Source organism: Eschrichtius robustus, chromosome 1 (assembly GCF_028021215.1).
Source record: "Eschrichtius robustus isolate mEscRob2 chromosome 1, mEscRob2.pri, whole genome shotgun sequence".
In the NCBI taxonomy this organism is placed as follows: Eukaryota; Metazoa; Chordata; class Mammalia; order Artiodactyla; family Eschrichtiidae; genus Eschrichtius; species Eschrichtius robustus.
Window position 1 is genome coordinate 91816753 of NC_090824.1, and position 25991 is coordinate 91842743.

At 43.0% G+C, this 25991-nt stretch overlaps 1 protein-coding gene across 2 annotated transcripts in view; it reads left to right on the forward strand.

The window, feature by feature from the left end:
* Positions 1–6740: 6740 nt before the first annotated feature.
* SORD (sorbitol dehydrogenase) overlaps positions 6741–25991 on the forward strand; it is a 42339-nt gene continuing 23088 nt past the window's right edge. The window contains exons 1-3 of one of the 2 annotated variants that reach the window (XM_068550760.1): positions 6744–6929; positions 17146–17179; positions 20891–21055. In XM_068550760.1, coding sequence (XP_068406861.1) covers positions 6867–6929; positions 17146–17179; positions 20891–21055 — 262 coding nt within the window. In that variant the 5' untranslated portion in view covers positions 6744–6866. Of the gene's footprint in view, positions 6930–17145; positions 17180–20890; positions 21056–25991 lie in introns of both variants that reach the window. The other variant, XM_068550769.1, reaches the window with a different exon arrangement.

Below are 25991 nucleotides of genomic sequence, written 5' to 3' on the forward strand. Positions count from 1 at the left end.
TCTTTATCAGGGAATCCATTATGCAACTATTGGATCTCTTTTGCCTATCTTTCATATCTATCATTTAAGCTTTAATCCCTTTAAATGTCTCATTTCCATTTCATTTTGCTTACTGTCCTCAATCCTGTCCTCTATGTCCTTTGCTGTGTTTTTGGCAGGGTCTTTCTCCTTTGTGATACTTCCAGTTTTGCTTTGCTTTCTTTCTTTTTTTTTTTTTTTTTAATTTATGTTCTTGTTTATTCTGCTTTCCTTCCTGAGGTCTTCCAGCTCACATTTCATTTCTTTCTAATATTTCAGGATTGCTTCCCTGAGCTTTTCATCTCTGCTTTATGCTGTTTTCTTATAAAGGCAAGTGCATTATTGAATTTCCCTGCATCTTTATTTTTAAATTTTTATTTCTAGAAAAGTTACAAGTACAATACAAAGTACTTTATTTCCTAACCCATGGAGTATAAATTGCCAACATGATGCCCCCTCAAAATTAGGATATTAACATTGATGTATAGTATTACTATCAGCTAACCCTCAGACCTCATTCAGATTTTACCAACTGTCCCAATAATGTCCTTTATAGCAAAAGGATCCAATTCAGAATCCTGTGTTGCATTTAAGTGTCATATCTTTTTAGTTTCCTTCAGTCTGAAACATTTCCTCAGGCTTTCTTTGACTTCCATGACATTGACATGTTTAAAGATTAAACACCAGTTATTGTAGGATGTTGCTCAGTTTGGTCTTATCTAATGCTTTCTCATTATTAGATTCATTTTATGCATTTGGGGCATGAATATCTCAGTAGTAATGCTACTACTAATGTTTTCTTCTCATTGTATCCTATCAAGTGGTACAGAATTGCAATTTGCCCCATTCCTTATGGTACCAGCTTTGATCACTTGATTAAGGTGATATATGCCAGTCTTCTCCATGATAAAGTTACTGTTTTCCCTGTATAATTAATTAACACTTTGTGGGTAAGTGCTTTGGATTATGTAACTACCCATTCTTTGTCAAACTTTCAAAGTGTTAATTAATTTTTATCATTATGGAGTTGTGGTTTCCTATTTTATTCAATGGGTTATGATCTGTTACTATTAATATTTATTTTTATGCTCAATTTTTCTCTAATTTGACCAGTAGCAGTGTCTTCAAGCTGGCTTCTGTGACCTTTAATATATTCCGTCATTCTTGGAATACTGCCTTACTTTCTGCCACAACAAGTTCACAGGTTCATCCTGTATGTTCCCTTCTCAGCATACTTTTCCTTTCTCAGCCCTAGATTAAGTCATTTCTTCAAGGAGACCTAGTTTCTGTTAGTGGAGAATGGTATTTAGAAGCTAAGATTTGGTGTTACATGTGCTTTTTGCTGTTGAGTATCACTGTTCCCAAGCTCTTTCAGTAGACAGAACTATGGAGTGTGTGTGTACACATACAGATATTTATATTTATTTGTCTGTCTATATTGAAAACCATAAGTTCACACTGATCTCTTCAATTTTATCCAATACCACACAGGGTTCATTCTGTTTTTCTCTCTTTCTGTATTTGTTTTTGTTGTTGTTTTTTTGGCCACGCCACGCGGCTTGCGGGATCTTAGCTCCCCAACCAGGGACTGAACCTGTGCCCTCGGCAGTGAAAGCCCAGAGTCCTAACCACTGGACCTCCAGGGAATTCCCTCTCTTTCCATATTTGTAACTTCCTTCTCTAACAGTGAAACCTTGCTCCCATCATCCTTGATATATTTACTTATTTGCCCCCTCACCAAAGCAAATGCTGTCCCCAACTTACCCAGGCTCCCACACCCCACACTGGCTCCTCCTCATGGTCATCATCTTCATCATACTCAGTCTCCCTCACCTCACACTGAGCTGTGCTCCCCTTAGATGGAATCCTCCTCACCTTTCTAGGGCTTTGACACTCCATGTTACTACCACTCCCCTGTGAGGATGCCCTTCTCATCCCACTCAAGCTGCCACCCCCTCATTGACCCCCCTCCTTACCTCCAGTGTGTAGTATGTCCACATTAGATGCCCTCTTCAGTTTTATGACAAACTCTTCTATCACAAGTTTCATTTGCCCCCCCCAACAATATTTTTCTGGTGAATGTTCTTTTCATTTTTTCCCTTTCCTTTTTTCCTGTATGATGTTTGTATAGTTCCTATTATAATGCTTTATGGATAACTAATTTCTGAATGAAATAAGTTATTCCTGACCAGCTATTTGTAGACATGACATGAAGGAAGAGGACAAGGTTAAGTTCTAGGCTAACAGGAATTTCCCCTATGACCCAGATTGTCTATAAGAGCTCTTTTAGCTCCTACTTCTCCCAGCCACAAAGATAGGCAACTGTTGAGATGTTTATAACAGAACCTACCAGTTCTTTCCCATTGCCTCCTTGTCAACAGGATTCCTTATTCAACCCATCTTCTCTGATTCTCAGAACCAAACCAGTTCTGGAGCTTCCACCACTAAGCTATGCTCCCTGTTCTTGCTGCAAAATGGACTTTGTACCTTAGAGTGAACTCCTCACCTTAGAGAAGTATAATTTTCCAGCTTTTTCCCTGAGGTCTTCAGCCACAGACATTCTCACATTTCTTCTTGCACTCCTGCATTTTTAACAATGTGAAACACTGGAAGACCTATATATACCCCTGGGTTGGGTCCCCTTGCTCAATGTGGCCCTCCCCGACTGCTGACTTTTAATGATGGTCTCCTCCCCCTTGAGGATTCCATGTGTGTGGTTCCTTCAGCATTGAATATACACTCTCTCCTTTGTCTCACTGCTGTGACTACCTAATTCTTTCAAGTACAGCTTATACATCACTGTCTTGGGGCAAACTTTCCTTGCTTTCAAGCTAGACTGAGTTTCTCTGTTACACACTTTTGTGGTATCCTTACCTTTTTCTTCATAGCCTTTACCATTATTATGGATGAGTCATTACTTTTGTGTTTATCTATTTAATAGCTTCGCCTCCCTCAAGTGGGGATTCTGTTTGTCTTGTTCATTGTCTTCCGAACACTTTGTACCTGGCATGTCATAGATATTTATTACATATTTGCTGAATGAATGGATGAATGATCCCAACCTATTATGGCTCCTATTCCCATCTTTGCACTAAAACCATTTTCCATGATCACCAATAACTTCCTTGTTGCTAAATCCACGAGATACTTTTTGGTTTCTACCTTGACTTCTCGTAAGTATTCCACAGTTGGCCACTTCCTTCTTAAAACACTGCCTTTTCCTATTAGGGCTTCACTAATTCTCAGGATACTTTGCTGGTCCCTCTTTCTTTTCCTCATCCCTCAGTGTTGGATGCTCAGAGCTTAGACCTGAGCTGTCTCTTTTTTCATCCTACACCCTCTCCCTAGGTTATCTCGTTTCTCTTATTGCTTTAAATATAGTCTATATATCAGTGATTCCAAATTTAGTCTAGACTTTTCAAGCCTAGACTTTCCCAGACCCTTATATTAAACATGCCCTTACATCACGTGGTCATTTCACCTGGATGTCTCATAGGCATCTCAGACTTGGCCTATCCAAAATTACCTGCCTGATCTTTCTCCCAAATCTTCTCCTCCCTCAGTGCTGTCTGTTATCAGATAATTATATCTCATCCCTCCAGTTAATCATGTCAGAAATCTGAGAGTAGACCTTTCCACTACATCCTCCTCAACTTCTATGAGCCAATCCCCTACCAAGTCCCATGGAACCTACCTCAAAAATAAATCTATCCTCTTCACTCCATCTCTACTTCTACCATTTGTCTAAGTCCAAGTTATCATCCTCAGCTGACATGTGGGAGTAACCTTTAACTCCATGTCTGCTTGCTTCCACTCTTCTGTGCCAGCAGCATGGCCACGACTACCACCAAGCGCCTCTCTCCCCTGGATAGTTCTAGATTAAAACTCCTGCCCTCTTAGTTCCTTTTTCTAACCCTTCTTAATCCTTTCTTGAGATCTGCTAATGGCAGGTATATTACTAGTTCCTTGGGGAAGCCCATTAATCTCATCTATTACATATGGATTTTACTAATTTAACTCTCATTGGTAACCTTACTTCCAAGGTCTGCAGGAAACCTCATGGTTTCTTTTTGGTTTTTTGTTTTTGTTGTTGTTTCTTTCTTTCTTTTGTTGTAAGTAGCCAGGTTTGAGTAATTGAATAGTTGATGACCAAATGGAGAAATCTGGAAATCAGAATTTTATAACTTTTCTGATCTTTGGAACACTAAGGCGCCTCAGCACACTGATTTTTCTTGTTAGTATGCTGTGTAAAATTCCAGATCTGAAGTAACCCTGTATCAGTGATAGGATGTTCCCTGGGCTAATGTGTCCCTTTTTCTGGATATGTGCCCCCAGAAGATATGCATCCTGTGATTTAATTTTTAAATTCCAAATAAGTTTTCACAGCAGAATTTTACTGACAAGTTGTTGAAGTTATATTCAGTGGAGAGAGTGCCTAAAAGTGCCGTACTGTTTGGGAAAGTTAGACAGAGGCCCAGAGAAGCTGTGCTAAGCAGGCCACCAGCAAAGGCAAAGCCAGCATTTTATCCCTTATTCAGTAAAATGCCTAAAAAACCTGTTCCTCACCACTGTGGATGCTGGCCTCTGTTAGGAAATTATGTAGAAATATCACAAGTTTAAATACTATAATAACAACTTGCTTTTTTGTTTTAAAAATGTCACTTTCTTAAGAATCCTTATCAACTCACCATGTTAACTTTTCTATAAAGGGCCCTAGTCGTAGAATATATTTTTAAAGGTATCTCCTGCCCTTCCAAATCTCTTGGTCCTCAGCCAACAACCTTCAAGAGAGTTTCAAAGCCCTATTGCTCAGGAGAAAACAAATACCAGTCCAAGTGTGGCAGTTGTGTCATTATTTTAGTGACTTTTGCTTTGGTTCTAGTGTTCTGTTTTCTTAATTTAAAACTCAAGAAGTGTCTACTTCAAGTAGCCCTCATCTCTTAAGCCATTCCTGGGGCTTTCTCCATCTTCAGCTTTCATTGGAAACACATTCTGGGAGACTGTCATGAAACTCCTCAAGACAAGGAGGGGAGGCTGAATTTTAAATTCAGGTGCATGAGTGAAGGCAGGTAACTCCTAGTCAGTCATCTCTCCAAGGCCTGCTCAGGAGCTGAGTGCAGGAGCAACCTGGGGAACAAGCCAAGCACAGCCAAACCTTGTGGGAGGTGTCTCAAAGCAAAAACAGGACTGACTCTGCAAGTCCCCTGCAAAATCCATCCCATTGCCTGTTATACCTTGTAATACGCCCCCCGCTCCCCGCCCTCCCCCCACACACTTCCCTTTTTGTCGTTATTGGCATTCCAGAGCTTGATCCATGTTCATCATCCAAAAAAAACTTTTTGTTTTTGAGATCCTACACTGTACAGAACACTTTACCAGGTTCTGTTTAAGAAATGAGGCCTGGGACTTCCCTGGTGATCCAGTGGCTAAGACTCTGTGCTCCCAGTGCAGGGAGCCCTGTTTCCATACCTGGTCAGGAAACTAGATCCCACATGCTGCAACTAAGAGTTCACATACCGTGACTAAAGATCCCACATGCCGAAACTAAGACCCGGGGCAGCCAAATAAATAAATAAATAAATAAAATATTAAAAAAAAAGAAAGAAGGAAGGAAATGAGGCCTTAGCCTCAGTGGTCTTCCAGTGCATCTGGGGAAGGGATGATTACTGGTGAAAATACAGGCTGTGTCCCGTATGTGAGGCCTGCAGTAGGTGCCACACTGAGACATCTTCAAGGAATGAGGTGCTGGGGAAAGTGTCCAGGAGGAGGTCAGAGGATCTGGTAGAGTGTCTGGAGGAGGAGGAAAGGCTGTAGGGAATGAAATCCCTACACTGTCTTCAAAGTCTGAAAAGGAGGGTGGGGTCTTTACAGACTTAGACCTTTCCAGAGGGCAGCTCACTCCCCTTAGAGTAAAATTTCACTATTTCTTGAAGGGGAGAGAGGCTTCAAGAAAGAATTTGGGCAGAAATCCTGCTTCTAATATAAGAAGCAGAGCTGGTTAAGAGAAAGGGGCTCACAGATTTCATTTCACAGCTCCTTTACACTGGTGTGTCAGGCCCGTGGGATGTTGCACCAATTCGTTCATTCACTTCTGGTGCCAGGCACTTTGTGGATGCTGGGGACATGGGGCCAACATGGACACTGCATCAGTGCAGGGCCTGTTCCCCACTTGTAGACCGTGCCCCACCTGCAGCCTCAGCATTATCAATGCTAATAATACAGACCCTCAGGCCTCAGCTAGGACTAGACTTTACTGTATCAAAATCTCAGTGCTGGTCCTGAGAAACTGCCCCACATTGCCCATCCCCATTATTCTGCAGCTAAAGTTTCAGAACTCTGGTCTGGGGCGGGGGGGGGGGGTGGGGGGTTGCCTCTGCAGACTACTTTCAGGGCAGATTGGTCCCCTTAAATGTGAGACAGACAAACAGTGCAGGTGGCTCTGGGTTGGGCTTCGCCACCCCTCCCTACCCCTCCCCACCCCCTCCCTACTCCCTCCCTACACTCTCTACCCCTCCTTACCCCCTCCTCCCCAGCCCCCGGCCCCCCTCCTCCAATCCCCCACCCCACCCCCTCCTCCAATCCCCCACCCCACCCCCTCCTCCGGCTTGCCCTGGGGAGGGAGCAGGGCAGCCCCGCTCCGCCCCGCCCCGCCCCTCCACGCCCCGCCCCTCCACGCTAGCCCCGCCCCGGCTTTCAGGGATTAGCAAGCCCCGCCCGGGCCGGGCGCGCGCTCCCAGGCAAAGCCCAGCCTACCGCCCCTTATACCCAGCTCCGCACGGGGCCGCCAACCGAACCACCTCAAGAGCTGAGGATTGCAGCCTCGGCGGACCCGAGAGGTAGAGCGCGACATGGCGGCGGCCAAGCCCGAGAACCTCTCCCTGGTGGTACACGGACCCGGAGACCTGCGCTTGGTAAAACTGGAATGGGAGTGGGAAGTCTAGCCCGTTCCTGCTCTATTCACCTCCAAGCGCAGCCGCGGTCTCAGCTCGCCAATTCCAGCGCGGTGCGGGCCCCACATGGCGCGCCCAGGCCTTCCAGATAGGAGCTGGTTACCATGTTGGGGGGAGGGGCACGGTAGGCGGTTAGTTCTAAGTCGCTAAGAGCAGGGTTCTTGTCGCGTGCCTCCCGGAACCAAGCCCCGTGGCCGGCACGTGGCCAGAACCCAGGAAGGTTGCAAAATGATTGAAGCCTTCCCCCTCCTTTGCCAGCTGCAGATTCATAGTCCAGCCTCTTGTCATTGCACTTTGCAGAAGAGATACCAGAGAGGCTGCCTGATTTACGACACGTGCTGAACTTCTTCTCTGGGTAGACAGTGCAGGGCAGAAAGGGGGGCCATAGGGACATTTAAAAGCTGTGGAACTCGTATTTAATCTTTCATGCTTGGGGCTGATAAAACCTCCTTTGCAGGATTATTATGATCAGCGGAGTACCTAGCACTTAATAGATACTCAGAAAGTGCGAGCTCCTTCCACTTTCCTGCCAGCACAGGCCTCCATCTCCAAGACTCTTGGTGTTCACCATGCCTGTGCCAGATTTCTGGATCTTGATAGTCTTCATGTCTCTAAAGCTCCTTTCCTCTCTACCTCACGAAGTCCACATCTGGTTCATGTTCCAGCCATTTTCCTTCCTGATGCTGCTCCCCTGTCGCTTTAAGAGCATTATTTGTGTGTCTCCTCCACTCGAGATCCTGCCTCTGCTCAGTGAGTGGCTCATGGGGCCAAAGTTCTGGGAGCTGCAGAGTCAGCCCTGTGGTTGTGCCAGGGCTCCCTTGACAGAGCCGTTCACAGGGGGGCCTGGGCAGTGGGTATGTGGGACCAGTGCCGGCCATCTCTGCTGTCTCCCTAGCACTTCCTTCCCCCTCACAGAGAACATGCGCCAGGGTCCAGATTGGAGAGACTCAGAAAAGTATCCAGATTAGCAGTTCTTGACTGTTTGAGAATCTGTGGTCTCTCTCCCCACGGAATGCAAACAGATGGAGTTTGGCAGCAATTTCAGAGAGTTCATGGACTTCCTTTAAGCCTCTCCTTCATAGACCCTCTAGAGGTCTGTGGATCCCAGACTAAGAACTCCTGCCCAGAGCCAACTCATCATTTCCTCAGCTGAGGAAAGTGCCATCCCCAAGGTGACAGGCTTCATTAGTTAACAGAGCCCAGAAAAGAACCCAGAGGTTCAGACTCCCATTCCAGTGCTCTTTCTACTCCCCTTGGAGCTTCCACCCAAGGTCCTGAATTAAAGTGACACTATTTTTATTGCTGCGAATGCCAGATGGTATTATGAAGAAGGGAAAGTGGTACAGCTCTACACAGCTTACAGAGTGATTTCAGACTCAGTCCTGCATTCTACAAACATTTACTAGATGAGAGGGTGCCTGCCATGTGCCAAGCACTGGGCTGGGGGTCCAGAGAGGAAGAGGAGGACACAGCCCCTACCCCCAAGCTGCTCTAGGGAGTCAGACAGATGCTGTAAACAATAAAACTGTGTGAGGGCTTTGATGGAGCATAGAGAGTAAAGGCCTCACAGGGTACCCTTGGCCCAGGGTAGAGGCCCTAGAAGAGAGGGATGCTACTTAGCTGTTTCTTGGACGGAAACTGGGGGTCATTCACGTAAGTGGAAGAGCAAGTGCAAACTAAGTGAAGTACAAAATCGCAAGTCTTGTTTACCGGTCCTGTAAATAGTGTGATGCACTGAGTGCACCGGTGGTGAAGCTGGAGAGGTAGACAGGCCCTGCCTCTCCATCTGCTCAGGGCCTGCCTTAAAGTCATGTACCTAATAATAAGCAGAACTGTAATTACAACCCCAGGATCTGCTTTACCTTAATTCCTAAACTCAGGCTCTCCCACTGCTCAGCCAGACTGTTTATGTGGCTCTGTAGAACAAAGCCTTGAATAAAGAAGAGGGAGGGTGGGGAGGCTCACCTAAAGTTGGTCTTATCAGCTGTGCTTAGAATCCACTCCCTGACGGAATTAGGGGCTGGGTTGGGGTGAGTGTATCCTAAAGAGATGAGAATATGATAGGCTGGAGAATGTAGCTTATGGTTGTGGGATTTGTACACTAACTGGGTGAAAGGGTTCATTCAGGGTGGATTCAGGAGGACCCCAGCTCTGTTGGAGGTGATGGGGTTCATTTACTAGACAATGGAGAGTAGATTAAAATGAGATCAGGCTTGAATTTAAGATGTCTCTGGGACAGGACATTTTGGGGTCTCTGAGAAATTACCTTGGTTCTAGGGATCTGGAGACACTTGCAACCCAACACAGACCCTTCTGGCCCTCACCACTCCTTCCTGAGCATGGTCGTCCCCCAGCGCCTCCATAGGGAACCCCCTGGTAGGGCATCTCTGCCCTTGCACCCCCTTCCTTAAAGCAAATAGGCTAAGTGGTTTGGGGTTGAAATGGGGTTAGACCTGGGCCACTTGAAACTTGTCCCCTACCTACCAGGAAGGAAACCTGACATCCAGCCTTCCTCCTACCTGCCCGTGGAAAAGGCAGGATTCCCTTTTCTTTCTCCAAGCTGTGGCTGCAGGGAAGGAAAAATTAAACTCCTTCACTACTAGGTAGCTAGTGATCACCACAGTCCCAGCAAGGGCGGAGGCAGTGCTCCTTGGCCTGGGGACTTGGGCCTGCACAGTGGTTTGGGCTTTGGGGCATTTGTAAGTTGGGTGGTAAATCAGAGAGGGTGGGAGTGTGTATACACATGTATATACTGAGAGACTGTTGGTTTCTTTATATCATTCCTTATAATGAGGACTTAGGACTCCTATATCCCCTCTTCCCCCCACACACACCATTTTAAATAGAGAACATGTGGACTTTTAAGGAGCAATGGAAGAGGTGACCAAGCTGATGCATAGAGGCGAACAGCCTATCAGCAAACAGTGTCAGCTGGCTGAGATCTCTTCAAATGGAAACAGTAACGAGCTCACAAGCCGGGTTGGGGCCAGAGTGGAGTTTAGCCCCAGCTCTACTGCTTCTGGTTGTATGACTTGGCAAATTACTTTCTGCTTCAATTTTCTGTCTGTATAATGGGGATGATAGTAGTACTCACCTCTGGGTTGTGTGACGATTAGATAGTATTGGGGAGTAAGAAATTTTCCTCTACCCTTCTAGGTTCTTCTGGCAGGTCTAAGAATTAAATTGACATGAGACAGGGGAAAAACAAAATTTTATTAACATGTATACATGGGAGAGGCCCAGGAAAACTGAGAAAGTTGCCAAAATGGCCAAAGCCCTCACCCTAAATACCATCCTCAACTAAAGAGAAAAGAGGATGTTGAGGGCGGGGAGAGTCACTTATGGGAGGTTGCCAGGAAAAGCACAGAAAACAAGGGTAAGGTTGTTACACAGTTTTAAGTCATTGCCTTCTCCACTGATGAGTTTCTACAGATTTGGTCATCCTCCTCTTTTTGGTACTTTGAGAGAGACACCCTTATCAGTGGAGATTTCCCTTACAAATGTGTCACTTGGGTTTTCAGAGCTTTTCCCAAATCTGCTGTTTCTTAAAAAAAATAACCAGCTTAAAATAATTAATATATCCTAGAGACATATTTTGGGATGGCAAATTCTGCTCCCCTACAGAATTCTCTCTCTGAGTTACTAGTTCATGGAGTTGGGATATCAAATAGTCAAATTAGTTTTTCTTTGAAGAAGCTGTTTGATGGGATAGTTTGTGCTTCACAAAGTATGAGAGATGAAGGACCAATTTTATTTTTATTTCCAATTGGCCATGGACCAATATGATTGTACCAACATTTGGATGTTGCAGCAATGTCAGAGTGCTATAAACATTTCTAAATGCTCCAATCAATTTCTATGCATATTGCATCACCTATCAGGGCCAGTCCATGGAGCATACTGGGTACACGTTATCTCCCTTATTCTTGATAGCCAGCTCTATCAGATTCCAGGCATCTGCACAGGGAGAACAGGAGCAGCGAGGTGGACACCATGCAGGGGATTTAGCCACATTTTTGTTTTATGATTAGCTGCATGAGAAGAGAACAAGTTAAAGGGAAAAGAATCATTTCAGAGTGATGGGTTAATGTTCTTTAATTACAAAGGGCAGAGAAAATAGTGTGTCAGCATCAAGTTTAAACATTAATCAGAGTACCATGAAGATATTTCTTAGAGCTTTTGCTCTGTGAGGAAATGTATTATGCCAGATGTCAAAAGAATTGCTTTGAATCTGTAACATTTTAAAAAGTAAGATAATTCTGTATCTGTAATACAGCACATTCAAGGCATCCCCTCCTTGCGTATACACATTGCTATTAAGATTTTGGGTGAGGAGGAGGGGGTTGTAGAAAGAGGGGGGCGTGAACATACAGCAGCTGGAATGGTCCTAAATGTCAGGTCTCTCCCTGGTTTTGCTACCGGTAGACAGAGCTGCTTGCTTGTATAGAATCAAATTAAAGGGCCCTGAAAGGCTTCAAGGAAAAGCTGGGTTAAAGTGGGAGATTACTGTGAGTGAGGAAATGCAGGCCACTTAACCCTTTAATACCTGAGCTAGACTTATCAGTCAGAGGCAGTTGAGGCTGAAAACAGAATCTAAAACTCCTTCAGAAAAAGAGAAAACTAGGTAGTAGCAAATAGCCTAAAGACATGCCTCCGTTCACTTTCATCTTAATTATGTTTCAACAGTAAAACAAAACCCAACCAGATAAACAATAGGCAGTTAAATCCAGCAAATACTGCCATCTCTGCCAACTCCTGTGGAAGGGCAGTGCCTTTGTCTGCAAAAGGCCAAGAAGTAGAAAGCTAACATTTTCCCCTAAAAGCAGGAGGAACAGTAAACAATACCACAAATAGGATTTTAACAGTTTATGTAATAAGTCCTAGCACTACTAAGAGACCTGGTAAAAGTAACCCTGTTCTGTGGGGAAAACTAGAATTATGGATGGATATGGGGAAAATTTCTTTTAAAATTGCATGATAGAGAAATAACGGAGGAAAAATACGTACTCATATATACAGTATTGGCGTCCACTTGTTAAGTCTTTTAGTGTGGCTGTTAAAGCTGGCAGTTTTCCCCAAACCAGACTTACAAGAAGAACTTTAATTATTGGAGAAAATATGGTTGGATTTTGTGAAGTGATATTCAGCTCAATAATGTTTTAGAAATGTAAATGTTCAGTTACATAGACCTGAACACAATGAGCACTTAATCAGTGATACTAGTAGTCTAGAGCATCTAACCAAGCTCAGAGTCTTCATATTTTTGCTTTAAATAAAGAAGCATCTAATAGGTTCATGTATAGTTATGTTCATACATTTTGAATTAGGAGGAATTTTTTTATAGTTTATTTATCACAGCTGAGAAATAATCCTTTAACCATCCCATATGGATTCAATTGTAGGTGCTGGGGAAGCTCAGGAGAGAAAGGATGGTGAGGATAGGGAAGGCTTTTTGCAGGAAGTCATTGTTTCTCTCCATGTTCATGATTCATGTTCATGAGTCTCTGTCCCTGACCCATGCCTGATCCCCAGTCCCAGGAGTACAACCACCTATTGGACAACCCCACCTGGATGTCCCCCGACACCACAATCCCAACACACCCAAACCTAAAATCTCCCTGAGTTCCCACAGGAATAAGAAAGTCATTCTAGATGTCTCCCTTCCCCTCACTTCCCACGTCCTGTGGGATCTCAGTGAAGAAGGAGGGGAATTGGCCAGTGGAGAAATGGCCCCCTTGAGGTGAGGGAGTGAGTGTGCGGTGGTTTGGGAATTGCAGGAGGTTTGCAAGGAGGCAGGTAGCCCGCAAAATGAGGGGTTTAGGATTTTGCGGGGCCACTGGGCACTTTAAATGAATTTGCATTTTAGAAAGATTGTTATCAGCAGAAGGCTGGTTGGAGCCCAGAGAGCCTGGGCTGGAGGCTGGAGACTGGCTCAGTGAACTTTGGGAGAGTGTCTGACCCTTCTACTTTGACCCCGAGTTTGCCAGGACAGGACCAATGCGGCTAGAACAAAGCCTTTTAGGATAAAGTGGCCAAATGGGAAACATTTGGATTTTCCTCCCACCCTCAAAACACCCTTCAAGCCCTGAAGGGAGGGGGAAAGTTGAGGAGGGAGGGAAGCAAAAGTAAGATTGTCTGCTCTGCTCTCCTTAAGGGTGTAGGGCAGCCAGCCAACAGGTTGACAGGAGACCTGGCAGGCAGAGCAGGTGGCAAAGGTGGGCTGCAAGGACCTAGGGCAAAACTGGCCGCTTTCTCCTAGCCCTGCCTGTTGTCCCTTACTCTAAGGTAGGGAGCACGGCTTTTACACTCAACTGATAGAATCAAGCCTAAAAACACTGCTGGAATCCTACTTGACTTTCTTCTGAATTCCAGCCTTTTAAGGAGCAGTCAAGTTCTCTTAATATTGACGTGAAAACAAGAGAAATACAGCTTTTCCCCAAAACAATTTTTAAAAACTACCCTTTTCAAAAGGAAAAGGACAAGGTTGTCCAGAGCTGGTTCAACCGTATTGTGAGCTGATTATACAGAAAGGATTTTGATTTTATTTCTTTATAATAAGAGCTAATTTATTTACTGTGAGTCGGGCACTGTTTTTGTTTTGTTTTGGCTGTGCTGCATGGCTTGTGGAATCTTAGTTCCCCAACCAGGTATTGAACCCTGGCCCTTGGCAGTGAGAGCAAGGAATCCTAACCAGTGGACTGGTGGGGAGTTCCCAAGGGCACTCTATTTTATGATTATCTTCATTATACAGGGGAGGAAATTGAAGGCACAAAGAGGTTATGTAACTGCCCCGAGGTCACACAGCTCCTGGAGGGGAGCCTGGGTTTCAGCACAGACAGCAATTCCAGAGTCTGAGTTCTTCACCACTGTACCAGCTATGTTGGCTGGAGGAGGGAAAGGGCATCTTCTAATTTCTCCTCATGTTGAGGCCATTCCTGCAATCCAGGCAAGATGTACTGAGGGTGTGAACTCAGATGTGCACCTGGAAGTTGAGGAAAGGGGGCCAATAGTGTATATTCAGGAAATATATATTTAAGCTAATTTGAGAAAATATATTTAGGAAAGGCAAGATAACATTTAGGATGTGAGAGGCACTTGAGATGATTCTGTGTTCCCACAGAAAGTTCTTCCTGAAGTATTTCCGTGATTTATTTGTAGTGGTGGTGCCGGTGGTGGGGAGACCTGAAGGTCATAGAAAGGAGAATATGTAAGTTAAGTATTTCAGTGAAAAATGCTGTAAAACTTACATAACTCAGTAAAGAACGGTTACTCAACTCCTCTTTATCCCCTTGTCACTATCACTCACAGAAAGATAAGAAATCCTGTTTAGGAAACTATGAATATGCCTGATTACAAAACCTTTGGGAATGAAGAAAGGGGACAGGGGGTTAAAAGTGAAAGTTCGAGATCTCAGAGGAGCTAAGAAATTTTGATACATGAGAAATAGGATAAATGAAAGAATATCACCACCGTAATCTGAGACAGAAAAGGAGATTAAGTAAACAGGATTTAGCCAACATCATACCAAGGAACCATAAATGAAAAGCAAGGTTTTTTTAGTAACCATGCTGTAATAACTTTTGAAGACATTGTGAGCCCTGCAGCCACGCTTAGGATAATATTTACAAACTTAAAGACTGATCTTAACATGGTCTTGTGCTTAGGTGGCATGTCTCCTGCAGAGAAGGGAGACAGGAGCCAAGCTGAGCTGTAAGGGTGATTAGAATCAACAAGAAAGAGAAAAAAAGAAAGCTGGTTTTCAGGGAGAGGTATTTAAGTTCTCCATAATGTGTGTTCTGCTACTAAGGAAAAACCAGGTCATCGGCACAGCACCCTCTGGTGTCCAGGAGAGACGCTGCAGCTTTGCCCAGGTGGTAAGGGCAAAGTTGGTCAGCTCTGTTAATTCCAACAGACATTTACAGTAGTAATCTCTAGTGACCCAAGGGCAACTTGGTGTCCCCAGCTGTTGCTTTGAGTTTGGCTCTTACCACCTTTCCACCCCAAAGGGGGTGTTTGGGCCTGGCCTGGTTGGAGCCAAGTATATGAAGAGTATGCTGTGGAATTCCCGGTGCCTGGGAAGCTGCCTACTAGTGCCTTTAGGGGGCTATGAGGGTGGGGGAGAGTACAGTTCCATGTTTGAAACAAAAGGCCTTACTTACTCTTTAGTTTCAATTTAACCTTCAATTTAAAATTTTACTCTGTGTAACAGAAGCAGAACTTTACACAGCAGTCCCTGATACTGTGTAATGCCAGATGTGGAACCAGCAATTTTGAGAAAGGTTTTGGTGGCAGCCAGCTATCCGGAGTTGCCTGTCCTAGATGGATTCCCTCCTTCCCTCCCTCCTTTCCTTCCTTCCTTCTTTCCTCTCTGCCCTCCAAATCTATTAAGAGATGAAAAAGCTGCCTCTTGCCCCCCACATCATGCTGCTTTGGATGCAGCTCCCATCATTTACTACCTTAGTGTTACTGTGGACAGATTGCTAAATCTCCCCATTCCTCAGCCTCATCATACAAAAAATGGGACAATAATAAAGGCACTACATAGGATTGTCCTGGGGATGAGCTGAGGTGATGCATACACAGCGCTTAGCACAGGACCTGACCAAAGGAAGTTGGTCAGTGTTAGCTAATCAGCATTAGCGTTATCCCTTTGACCTTTGTTTCACTGGAGACAGGGAGTTCAAATAAGCGTGAGCTGTTACAACAGAAAGGGCTGGTAATCTCCAGTGAGCAAGAACCTCAGACTTCCTGTGGAAATACTGTCATGGAGAGTGATTATTTAACAAGTACAAGCCCCCCAGGTTTGGAGCAGGGCACTGTATCTGGTGCCAGAGATGGAAGGCATAGTCTTTGGCAACTAGGTACTTATCTGGCTAGCAAAATAGCCCTAGGATGATGATTATTTTTTTATATTGGAGTATAGCCAATTGACATGTTGTGATAGTTTCAGGTGCACAGCAGAGCGACTCAGCCATACCTATACATGTATCTATTCTCCCCCAAACTCTCGTCCCATCCAGCCTGCCACATAACACTGAGCAGAGTTCCCTGTGCTATACAGTAGGTCCCTGTTGGTTATATCCATTTTAGTGTACATGTCGATCTCAAACTCCCTAACTATCCCTTCCCAGCCCTAGGATTATTTATTGCCACCCATAAAAGTATCTGGGGGAGGCCTTCTGAAGGAGGCAAGGTTTGAGCAGTGCTTCCTCCCAGAGCACTGTGCATTGGGCCCAGTTCCAAAATTCTCATCCCCTGATTGACTTTCCTTACATCACCACTGAAGGAGAAAAGGCAGATTCCACCTTGGGGGTGCAGTGGGATGCAGTGAGGCAGGCTTGGGAGTCAGACACACCTGGGATTAGACCTGGTTTATCCACTCTGGCCACATGACCTTGACCAAGTTATTTAACTTCCTAGCCTCAGGTTTCTCATCTGCAGATGGTGGCCGTGTGCCATGATGTATGTAAAGCCCAGTAGTCTGTCTGGCACAGTAAGTACAGTGAACACTTTTTTTACATCCCTTCTCCCTCTTCTTGCTTGGCTGCCTTCAAAGAATTAATAAAATGAACACTTGGATTTGGCCACTCACTGCCCTTCCTCCTTGTCACCAGGAATTTGCTAGCCAGTTGGCAGTGGGAAAAAAGCTTGGTAAATTATCATCATCCTCATCATAAATAGCTGTGAACACCAGACTGCTTTTTAACTCGGTGAGAGTGGGCAAAGTACAGGTCCTGTGTGTTCCCAAGGGGCCTCTGAAACACCACATGGGAGGTTTTGGAAGAGAGTAAGTAACAAGTATTGGTCTGTGCACTGATGTGAATGAGCGGAGCACACACACTTTCTCCAACCTGTCTAGAGACAAAAACCCTCCTATGCAACTGCCAGAAACTCCTCATCCTTGCCCTGTATGAGTTTGCCAGACCAAACAAATCTGTATCTCCTTTTTCTTGGTCCACGGCAAATTGCACCAGTGGGTGGGATGAGGTCAGAAGTTAGAGTCAGCAGTATTCAGGGTAGCCCCTCAGGCATCCACCCAGCAGAAGTATGGTCTGAGTCAGTGTTAATTATAAGAAGAAGTATTTGAATTAAACTTTAATTTAAAAAAAGATTGAAAATGTTCATAAGGTGAAGTTATTATGCATACTAAATGGTTTTTCTATTTTGTTTCCTTTAGGAGAACTATCCTATCCCTGAACCAGGCCCAAATGGTAGGTCCTTGGAATACTTGCCTTATATTTTATTGTTTCTTATTGTTTCCCTGGAGACACATGTGCATTGCTCATTTAGCCCTCTTTTCCTACTGTTTATTACTTAAAAGCTTCCATTAAAAACTATGCTTTTGTTAGGCTTTCAGCGTAGTCCATTGTCCCCAGCATGACTGGATAGATTCAATGTGGCTGCTACATGAAATAAAAGAAACAGTGGTAGAACCAAGAGAGCTACCACATCAAACTGCTGACTTGTCCCAAAGAGTTTTTGACATAAAATTCTTCAATTTATGGACCAAAGGCAGAATTGTTCCTGTTTTGAACTAATGACAGAGTTACTCTGTCCTCTTTAAGCTGGAGGGTGGCTTATATTTGGGTGGCTGAATCATGTCCTGACCCTAATCCAAACTTTGAAAAGGAGTGAGTCTATAGATCTTAATCTTTTAATTACAAAAGGGAACACCCAGGAAGGTCCAGGAAGACCAGGACCTTCTGTCCGGTGGGGATGGGAGGGGCTTCATGCAGCCCTACCCTACCACCCTAATCAACCAGGAGCAGAAAGCGCGTGAGCACACTGGGGCAGGTTTCCTTTCACCTTTGCTCCAGTCCGTCTGGCCGAACCTGCTGAGCTGAGCTGAGCTAACATGCACGTTTCCCGGGGTGGTGTCTGTACCTTTGGAGGTCATGCCACCCTCTTAGCTATGGCAGATCACAACTGATGATGACAGTTTTCTAATTCCTTCCATCTCTGGAGTCCCACAGCAGGAAGTGAGGCTGGTGGCAAGGGGCAAAGTGTCTATAGATAGCTCATCCCACACCCAGCCACTCGGGTCTCTTTCTGTCCTTGATGAGTTGGGGGTGTGCTTCCCCACCTCGCCCCACCTTACCCCAGAACTGTGGCTTCTGTGTGAACATCAGATTGAAGGCAGCTTTCTTGGAGCCTCTAGAGCTTTGCTACTCAAAGGCCAGTTGGGTTACTGATTTATAGCAATAAGAATACAGACAATAGCTGTTTCTATCAGTGTTTACCAAGTAATGTATATTTAAGGCTCAGTGTTTTTACTGAGATATTATGTTCAGAGAAGTGAAAGAGACACTTCATTGTGTTCTGAAAAGTTGGTGTGGATTCCAGAGGTGGCAAAAAAAAGGGAGGGGGGCTGTTTTGGATCCAAAGGATCCTTTACTGTTTCTCTCTCTGGAGCAGCATTCTGCTCTCTTTCTTGCCGCCCTTGAATTGGAAGGGGAAATGATGGTAAATTTCAGCTAGAGTTCTAGCAACTCAAATTTAATCTCTTATTATAAATTGGTAACTTCACAAGAGGAAACTGAGATAATTTTCCTAACTCGGATGACTTTTCCCTACCTTTGATCTCAGGATCCACCCTGCCACTTCTTACCCTGTTCACCAAAGCCAAGGATGAAGGAAGTTCTACAGAGCCACACCTGTTGGATCTCCCATGGTTTGTGGCAAGGGCAGTGTGTAAGACATCTGAGTGCAGAGCAGAGCTTTGGGTCTCTTTGTCTTTCTAAGGCAGAACTTTTTCTCAGGGAGATATTTTGTAATGTGATAAACTCAGTCAGACTAGGCCAGTGATCCTTTGGGATTTAATTCAGCAAAGGGGCTCAGTAGCATCATTATTTTAAACTTGGAAAACTGACAACAACAATATTACCAAATCTCACTATATTCAAACCTGTGAAGGAGAAGTGCCAGTTGAAATCTTTGGATGGTTTAAATTAAAGGTGCACTTTTGAACAAAATAACAGGCATGAAGAACTCAGCCTGACAGTACACAAAGTATTGGCAAGCCTAGATTGTGCCAACCTCTCTCATGAATAGGTAAAAATCAAGCATAGCATATTAATTGTCTGGAAACAGTTATCTCCTAGAAAACAGTTTTTTTCTCTTAGGTAGTTGACACACTTCTTCCTACTAATGTCTTTCATTTGGTATACTAATCAGAGTTCTCCAGAGAAACAGAACTGAAAGAAAAGTTATTATTTATATTTATTTATATATAGATTTACTTAGATATAGAGGGAGACAGGGTGGGGGAAGCTGCCTAGTCTGAAATTTGTAGAGATAACCAGCAGGCTGAAACTTCAGGTAAGTCTTGAGGAGAATTCCATCTCCTTCAGGAAACCTCAGACTTCTTTTAAGCCCTTCAACTGATTGGAGGAGGCTTATCCACAGTATGGAGGGTAATCTGCTTTACTCAAAATCTACTGGTTTAAATGTTTGTTTTAATGAGGTATAATTGATATATAACGTTATATTAGCTTCAGGTGCACAACATAATGATTTGATATCTGTATATATTGTGAAGTGATCACCACAATGTCTAGTTAACATTTGTCATCACAAATAGTTACAAATCTCTTTTCCTGTGATGAGGACTTTTTTTTTTTTTTTTTGGCTGCATTGTGCAGCATGTGGGATCTTAGCTCCCCGACCAGGGTTGAACCCATGCCCCCTGCACTGGGAGTGCAGAGTTTTAACCACTGGACCGCCAGGGAAGTCCCGACGAGAACTTTTAAGATCTATTCTCTTAGCAACTTTCAAATACGCAACACAGTAACACAGTATTATTAACTATAGTCACTATGCTGTATATTACCTCCCTATGACTGATTTATAACTGGAAGTTTGTTCCCTTTGACCTCCTTCACCCATTTCACCCATTTAACCCACCCTCCGCTCCCTGCCTCTGGCAACCACCGTTTTCTGTATCTATGGAGCTTGGTAGATTTTTGTTTTGTTTTGGTTTGGGTTTTGGTTTTAGATTCCGCATATAAGTGAGATCATAAGGTATTTGTCTTTCTCTGACTTATTCACTTAGCATAATGCTCTCAAGTTCCATCCATGTTGTTGCAAACGGCAAGATTTCCTTTTTTTTTTTTAATTAATTAATTTATTTATTTATTTATTTTTAGCTGCATTGGGTCTTCGTTGCTGTGCGTGGGGTTTCTCTAGTTGCAGCAAGCGGGGGCTACTCTTCGTTGTGGTGCGCGGGCTTCTCATTGCCATGGCTCCTCTTGTTGAGGAGCACGGGCTCTACGTGCGTGGGCTTCAGTAATTGTGGCACGTGGGCTCAGTAGTTGTGGCTTGCGGGCTGTAGAGTGCAGGCTCAGTAGTTGTGGCGCATGGGCTTAGTTGCTCCGCAGCATGTGGGATCTTCTCAGACCAGCGCTCGAACCGGTGTCCCCTGCATTGGCAGGTGGATTCTTAACCACTGCACCACTGGGGAAGTCCCAAGATTTCCTTTTCTTATGACTAATATTCCATTGTGTATATATGCCACATTTTCTTTGTCCATTCATCCATCAATGGACACTTACATTGTTTCCATATCTTGACTATTGTAAAGCTGCAATGAACATGGATGTGCTTAAATGTTAATCACATCTAAAAAATACCTTCACAGCAACATCTAGCATTTGACCAAACAACTGGGCACCATATCCAAGCCAAGTTGATGCATAGAATTAACCCTCACATGCAATTATTTTGCTCTGTGGAAGCTTTCTTGCCTTACAAGACTTAATCAAGGTTGCTGTTTAGCTTGTTTTTCTCTGTGATCTAAATTTTGCACCTGGCCTTTGAAACCAAGCCCTCTCCTTCATCCAGAGGAAAAATGCCAGGGTGCCTCAGAGGGGCAGAGAGGTCCTTCCCTCCCTCACTTGTTTTTTCCTTCTCCTTTATCTTATCAGAGGTGCTGCTGAAGATGCATTCTGTTGGAATCTGCGGCTCAGATGTCCACTACTGGCAGCATGGTCGAATTGGAGATTTTGTTGTGAAAAAGCCAATGGTGCTGGGGCATGAAGCCTCAGGAACAGTCGTAAAAGTGGGATCATTGGTCAAACACCTAAAACCAGGTCGGCAAAGCTCTTCAGCCAATGGATTTGTTTATTCATTCAACACAAATATTTGTACATGATTTCTCAGGGTCAGGCCCTCTGTTAAACACTGGGGATACAGCAATGAACAAGACAGTCTCAGTTCCTACACACACGGATCTTATGTTCTGCAGGAGAAGGCAGCTGGGACAGACAGTAAATTAATCAAAATTGTGTTGAGGGCAGCAGAGGAGAATACAGGGTGCAATCAGTGTATACTACCCTCCAGACCCCTGGCTTGTCTGAGGAAGGACAGTTAGTTCAACACCTGAAGGCAAGTAAGAAATAAGCCAAGTAAAGGGGAGGGGAAAAACGTTCCAGCCACAGGAACCACAGAATGCCTCTACACGCTAAGAACCAGGGCCTTCTGTGCAGCATTGACCTTATTGGATGACTGGGAAACCACCAATATTTTTCTAGATTTGCTTAATTCAGGGAGGAATTCTCAGCTGTGGCAGATTGTGATGTTCCCCAACTAAATGGATTAAATCCAAGCTGTCTTAGAATAGCCAGCTGTTGGCTTTAACCTTCCTTTCCTGATGAGGCCACTGAATAGCCTGGAGATGATGGATTATTTGGGGGAAGGAGGGAGTTCTCAGGAGGTTCCATCCTGTGTTATAAGGCTCTCTGAGCCTGGCTGCATGGTGAGGGATCCACTGGCTCTGAAGAAGCTAGACATGTGTCTCATTTGGGAATGTTAGGTCAGGCCCTCCATTCATCATCAGTGAAGTCGAGAAAGCCCCTGAAGTTTTGCAGGGTTATCCCAAAGTGGAAGGTTCATAGCTTCCAACAGCCACTGATTGGTTCTTACCTGTGGGACAAGGTCTCTAAATATAAGTCATAATAGGAAGTGGGCTTCTCTAAATTTAAGTTATAACAAGTGCTTAATCAGCATCTACAATGGGTCCAGCCTTGTGCCCAGTGCTTTGGGGGATATAGAAAATTGAGAAGATATGATCCCTGGATGCTTCAGTTTAGTTGAGGAGACCAGATATCAGGATATACATAGATACTTATATACATAAAAACCTATATATATATACACGTGATTATTTTAAGTTGCTGATCTCTTAAGTTTAAATGCATTTTAATAATCCTGCATTTTTACTCCTCCAATCCAATGTTCAATGTTTTCGACATCATATTTTACATATTTTTGTTTTGTGTATCCCTTAACTTCTCATTATGGATATAGATGATTTTACTACTTTTGTCTTTTAACCTTCCTCCTATCTTTATGAGTGATTGATCTACTATCTTTACTGTATATTTGCCTTTAACAATGACATTTTTCCTTTCATAATTTTCAAATTTCTAGTTGTGGTTTTATTTTCCACTTAATGAAGTCCCTTTAACATTTCTTGTAAAGCCATTTTAGTAGTGCTGAACTCTTTTAGCTTTTGCTTGTTTGGAAGACTCTTGATCTCTGCTTCAAATCTGAATGATAGTCTTGCCAGGTAGAATATTCTTATTCCTGGTTGTAGATTTTTCCCTTTCATTACTTTCAATATATCATGCCACTCCTCTCTGGTCTGCAGAGTTTCTGCTGAAAAGTCAGCTAGCTGATAGTTTCATAGGAGTTCCCTTGTGTGTCACTAGTTCCTTTTCTCTTTAATTTTTGCTTTGGGTTGATCTTGTTTGAGAGTCTGTACTTTCTGGGCCTGCATATCTGTTTTCTTTCCCAGGTTAGGGAAGTTTTCAGCTATCATTTATTCAAATAAGTTCTCTGCCTTTTTCTCTCTCCTTTTTCTAGAACCTTTATAATGTGAATGTTAGTATGCTTGATGTTCCAGAGATCTCTTAAACTATCCTTGTTTTTTTTTTTTAAATAAATAAATTTATTTATTTATTTATTTTTGGCTGAGTTGGGTCTTCGTTGATGCACAAGGGCTTTCTCTAGTTGTGGCGAGTGGGGGCTACTCTTCGTTGCAGTGCGCGGGCTTCTCATTGCGGTGGCTTCTCTTGTTGCAGAGCATGGACTCTAGGCATGTGGGCTCAGTAGTTGTGGCCCGTGCGCTCTAGAGCACAGGCTCAGTAGCTGTGGCGCACGGGCTTAGTTGCTCCACGGCATGTGGGATCTTCCTGGACCAGGGCTCAAACCTGTGTCCCCTGCATTGGCAGGCAGATTCTTAACCACTGTGCCACCTGGAAAGTCCCAGACTATCCTTGTTTTTTTTTTTTTTTTTTGGGGGGGTGTTTTTTTTTTTGTTTTTATTTTTCAGGAGATTTGAGTTTGCTTATAAAACTTTTTTTTTTTTTTTTCACACACACACACACACACACTGTATTTTATTTTTACAAGGGATAAAAAGACTGACACCAAGTATTGTACATGGATGACCACAACAAAAGCAACAATGATTGCAATTACCAAACATGAAACACACTCATACTATGTCATAATATTGACATTCAGTCCAGTAATCCTCCACTGTAACAGCTCCTTTACTTTGCAGTGAAAATTGATTTGTATATTCTTTGCCTCTGAGTCCTTGTGGGATTTTTTTTTTTAAAATTCAGACAGAAAGTCACAAAAATTATACTCATCCTCATCAGTTCACTCAGTCCCATGTAATTAATTTTTTTTTTTCATCTTGATCTTTTGTTAGCACTTTTATGAGTTCATCAGTTTTTCATTAGAGTTCTGAAAATGCTTATTCATTCAGTTCAGCAGTACAGTCAGTTACCAGAAACCTGTACTTGTCAGAGTCTTTTCCATGAATTTCTTGAAGATGAAACCCTTTTATAGGAACATATTTGCAAAATCATCAGAGTACACCCAGAACTGTCTGTAAATGACAAAAGACTTAAAAATGACCACGGTTAAAGATTTGACAAAAGTTCATATTAATGCAGTTGACAAGAAAATTAGTTATTTCTGAGATATACATTTTAAAGTAATAACTAGGATTATTACTTATAACATTATACCAGAACATATAAGATTTTTAGAAATTTCATGTAATGTCTGAAACATTTATATTAACATATTTCCATACATATTTCCATACAAATACAAATATAAGATTTTTAGAAATTTCATGTAATGTCTGAAACATTTATATTAACATATTTCCATACATATTTCCATACAAATACAAATATAAGATTTTTAGAAATTTCATGTAATGTCTGAAACATTTATATTAACATATTTCCATACAAATAACCCAATGAAAGTTTAGTATTAGTTGCTTTGTTTTTTTATACTGCAGGTTCTTATTAGGCATCAGTTTTATACACATCAGTGTATACATGTCAATCCCAATCGCCCAATTCAGCACACCACCATCCCCACCCCACCGCAGTTTTCCCCCCTTGGTGTCCATATGTCCATTCTCTACATCTGTGTCTCAACTTCTGCCCTGCAAACTGGCTCATCTGTACCATTTTTCTAGGTTCCACATACATGCATTAATATACGATATTTGTTTTTCTCTTTCTGACTTACTTCACTCTGTATGACAGTCTCTAGATCCATCCACGTCTCAACAAATGACTCAATTTCGTTCCTTTTTATGGCTGAGTAATATTCCATTGTATATATGTACCACAACTTCTTTATCCATTCGTCTGCTGATGGGCATTTAGGTTGCTTCCATGACCTGGCTATTGTAAATAGTGCTGCAATGAACATTCGGGTGCATGTGTCTTTTTGAATTACGGTTTTCTCTGGGTATATGCCCAGTAGTGGGATTGCTGGGTCATATGGTAATTCTATTTTTAGTTTTTTAAGGAACCTCCATATTGTTCTCCATAGTGGCTGTATCAATTGACATTCCCACCAACAGTGCAAGAGGGTTCCCTTTTCTCCACACCCTCTCCAGCATTTGTTGTTTGTAGATTTTCTGATGATGCCCATTCTAACAGGAGTGAGGTGATACCTCATTGTAGTTTTGATTTGCATTTCTCTAATAATTAGTGATGTTGAGCATCTTTTCATGTGCTTCGTGGCCGTCTGTATGTCTTCTTTGGAGAAATGTCTATTTAGGTCTTCTGCCCATTTTTGGATTGGGGTGTTTGTTTCTTTGATATTGAGCTGAATGAGCTGTTTATATATTTTGGAGATTAATCCTTTGTCCGTTGATTCATTTGCAAATATTTTCTCCCATTCTGAGGGTTGTCTTTTCGTCTTGTTTATGGTTTCCTTTGCTGTGCAAAAGCTTTGAAGTTTCATTAGGTCCCACTTGTTTATTTTTGTTTTTATTTCCATTACTCTAGGAGGTGGATCAAAAAAGATCTTGCTGTGATTTATGTCAAAGAGTGTTCTTCCTATGTTTTCCTCTAAGAGTTTTATAGTGTCCAGTCTTATATTGAGGTCTCTAATCCATTTTGAGTTTATTTTTGTGTATGGTGTTAGGGAGTATTCTAATTTCATTCTTTTACATGTAGCTGTCCAGTTTTCCCAGCACCACTTATTGAAGAGACTGTCTTTTCTCCATTGTATATCTTTGCCTCCTTTGTCATAGATTAGTTGACCATATGTGCGTGGGTTAATCTCTGGGCTTTCTATCTTGTTCCATTGATCTATGTTTCTGTTTTTGTGCCAGTACCATATTGTCTTGATTACTGTAGCTTTGTAGTGTAGTCTGAAGTCAGGGAGTCGGATTCCTCCAGCTCCATTTTTTTGCCTCAAGACTGCTTTGGCTATTCGGGGTCTTTTGTGTCTCCATACAAATTTTAAGATGGTTTGTTCTAGCCCCGTAAAAAATGCCATTGGTAATTTGATAGGGATTGCATTGAATCTGTAGATTGCTTTGGGTAGTATAGTCATTTTCACAATGTTGATTCTTCCAATCCAAGAACATGGTATATCTCTCCATCTGTTGGTATCATCTTTAATTTCTTTCATCAGTGTCTTATAGTTTTCTGCATACAGGTCTTTTGTCTCCCTAGGTAGGTTTATTCCTAGGTA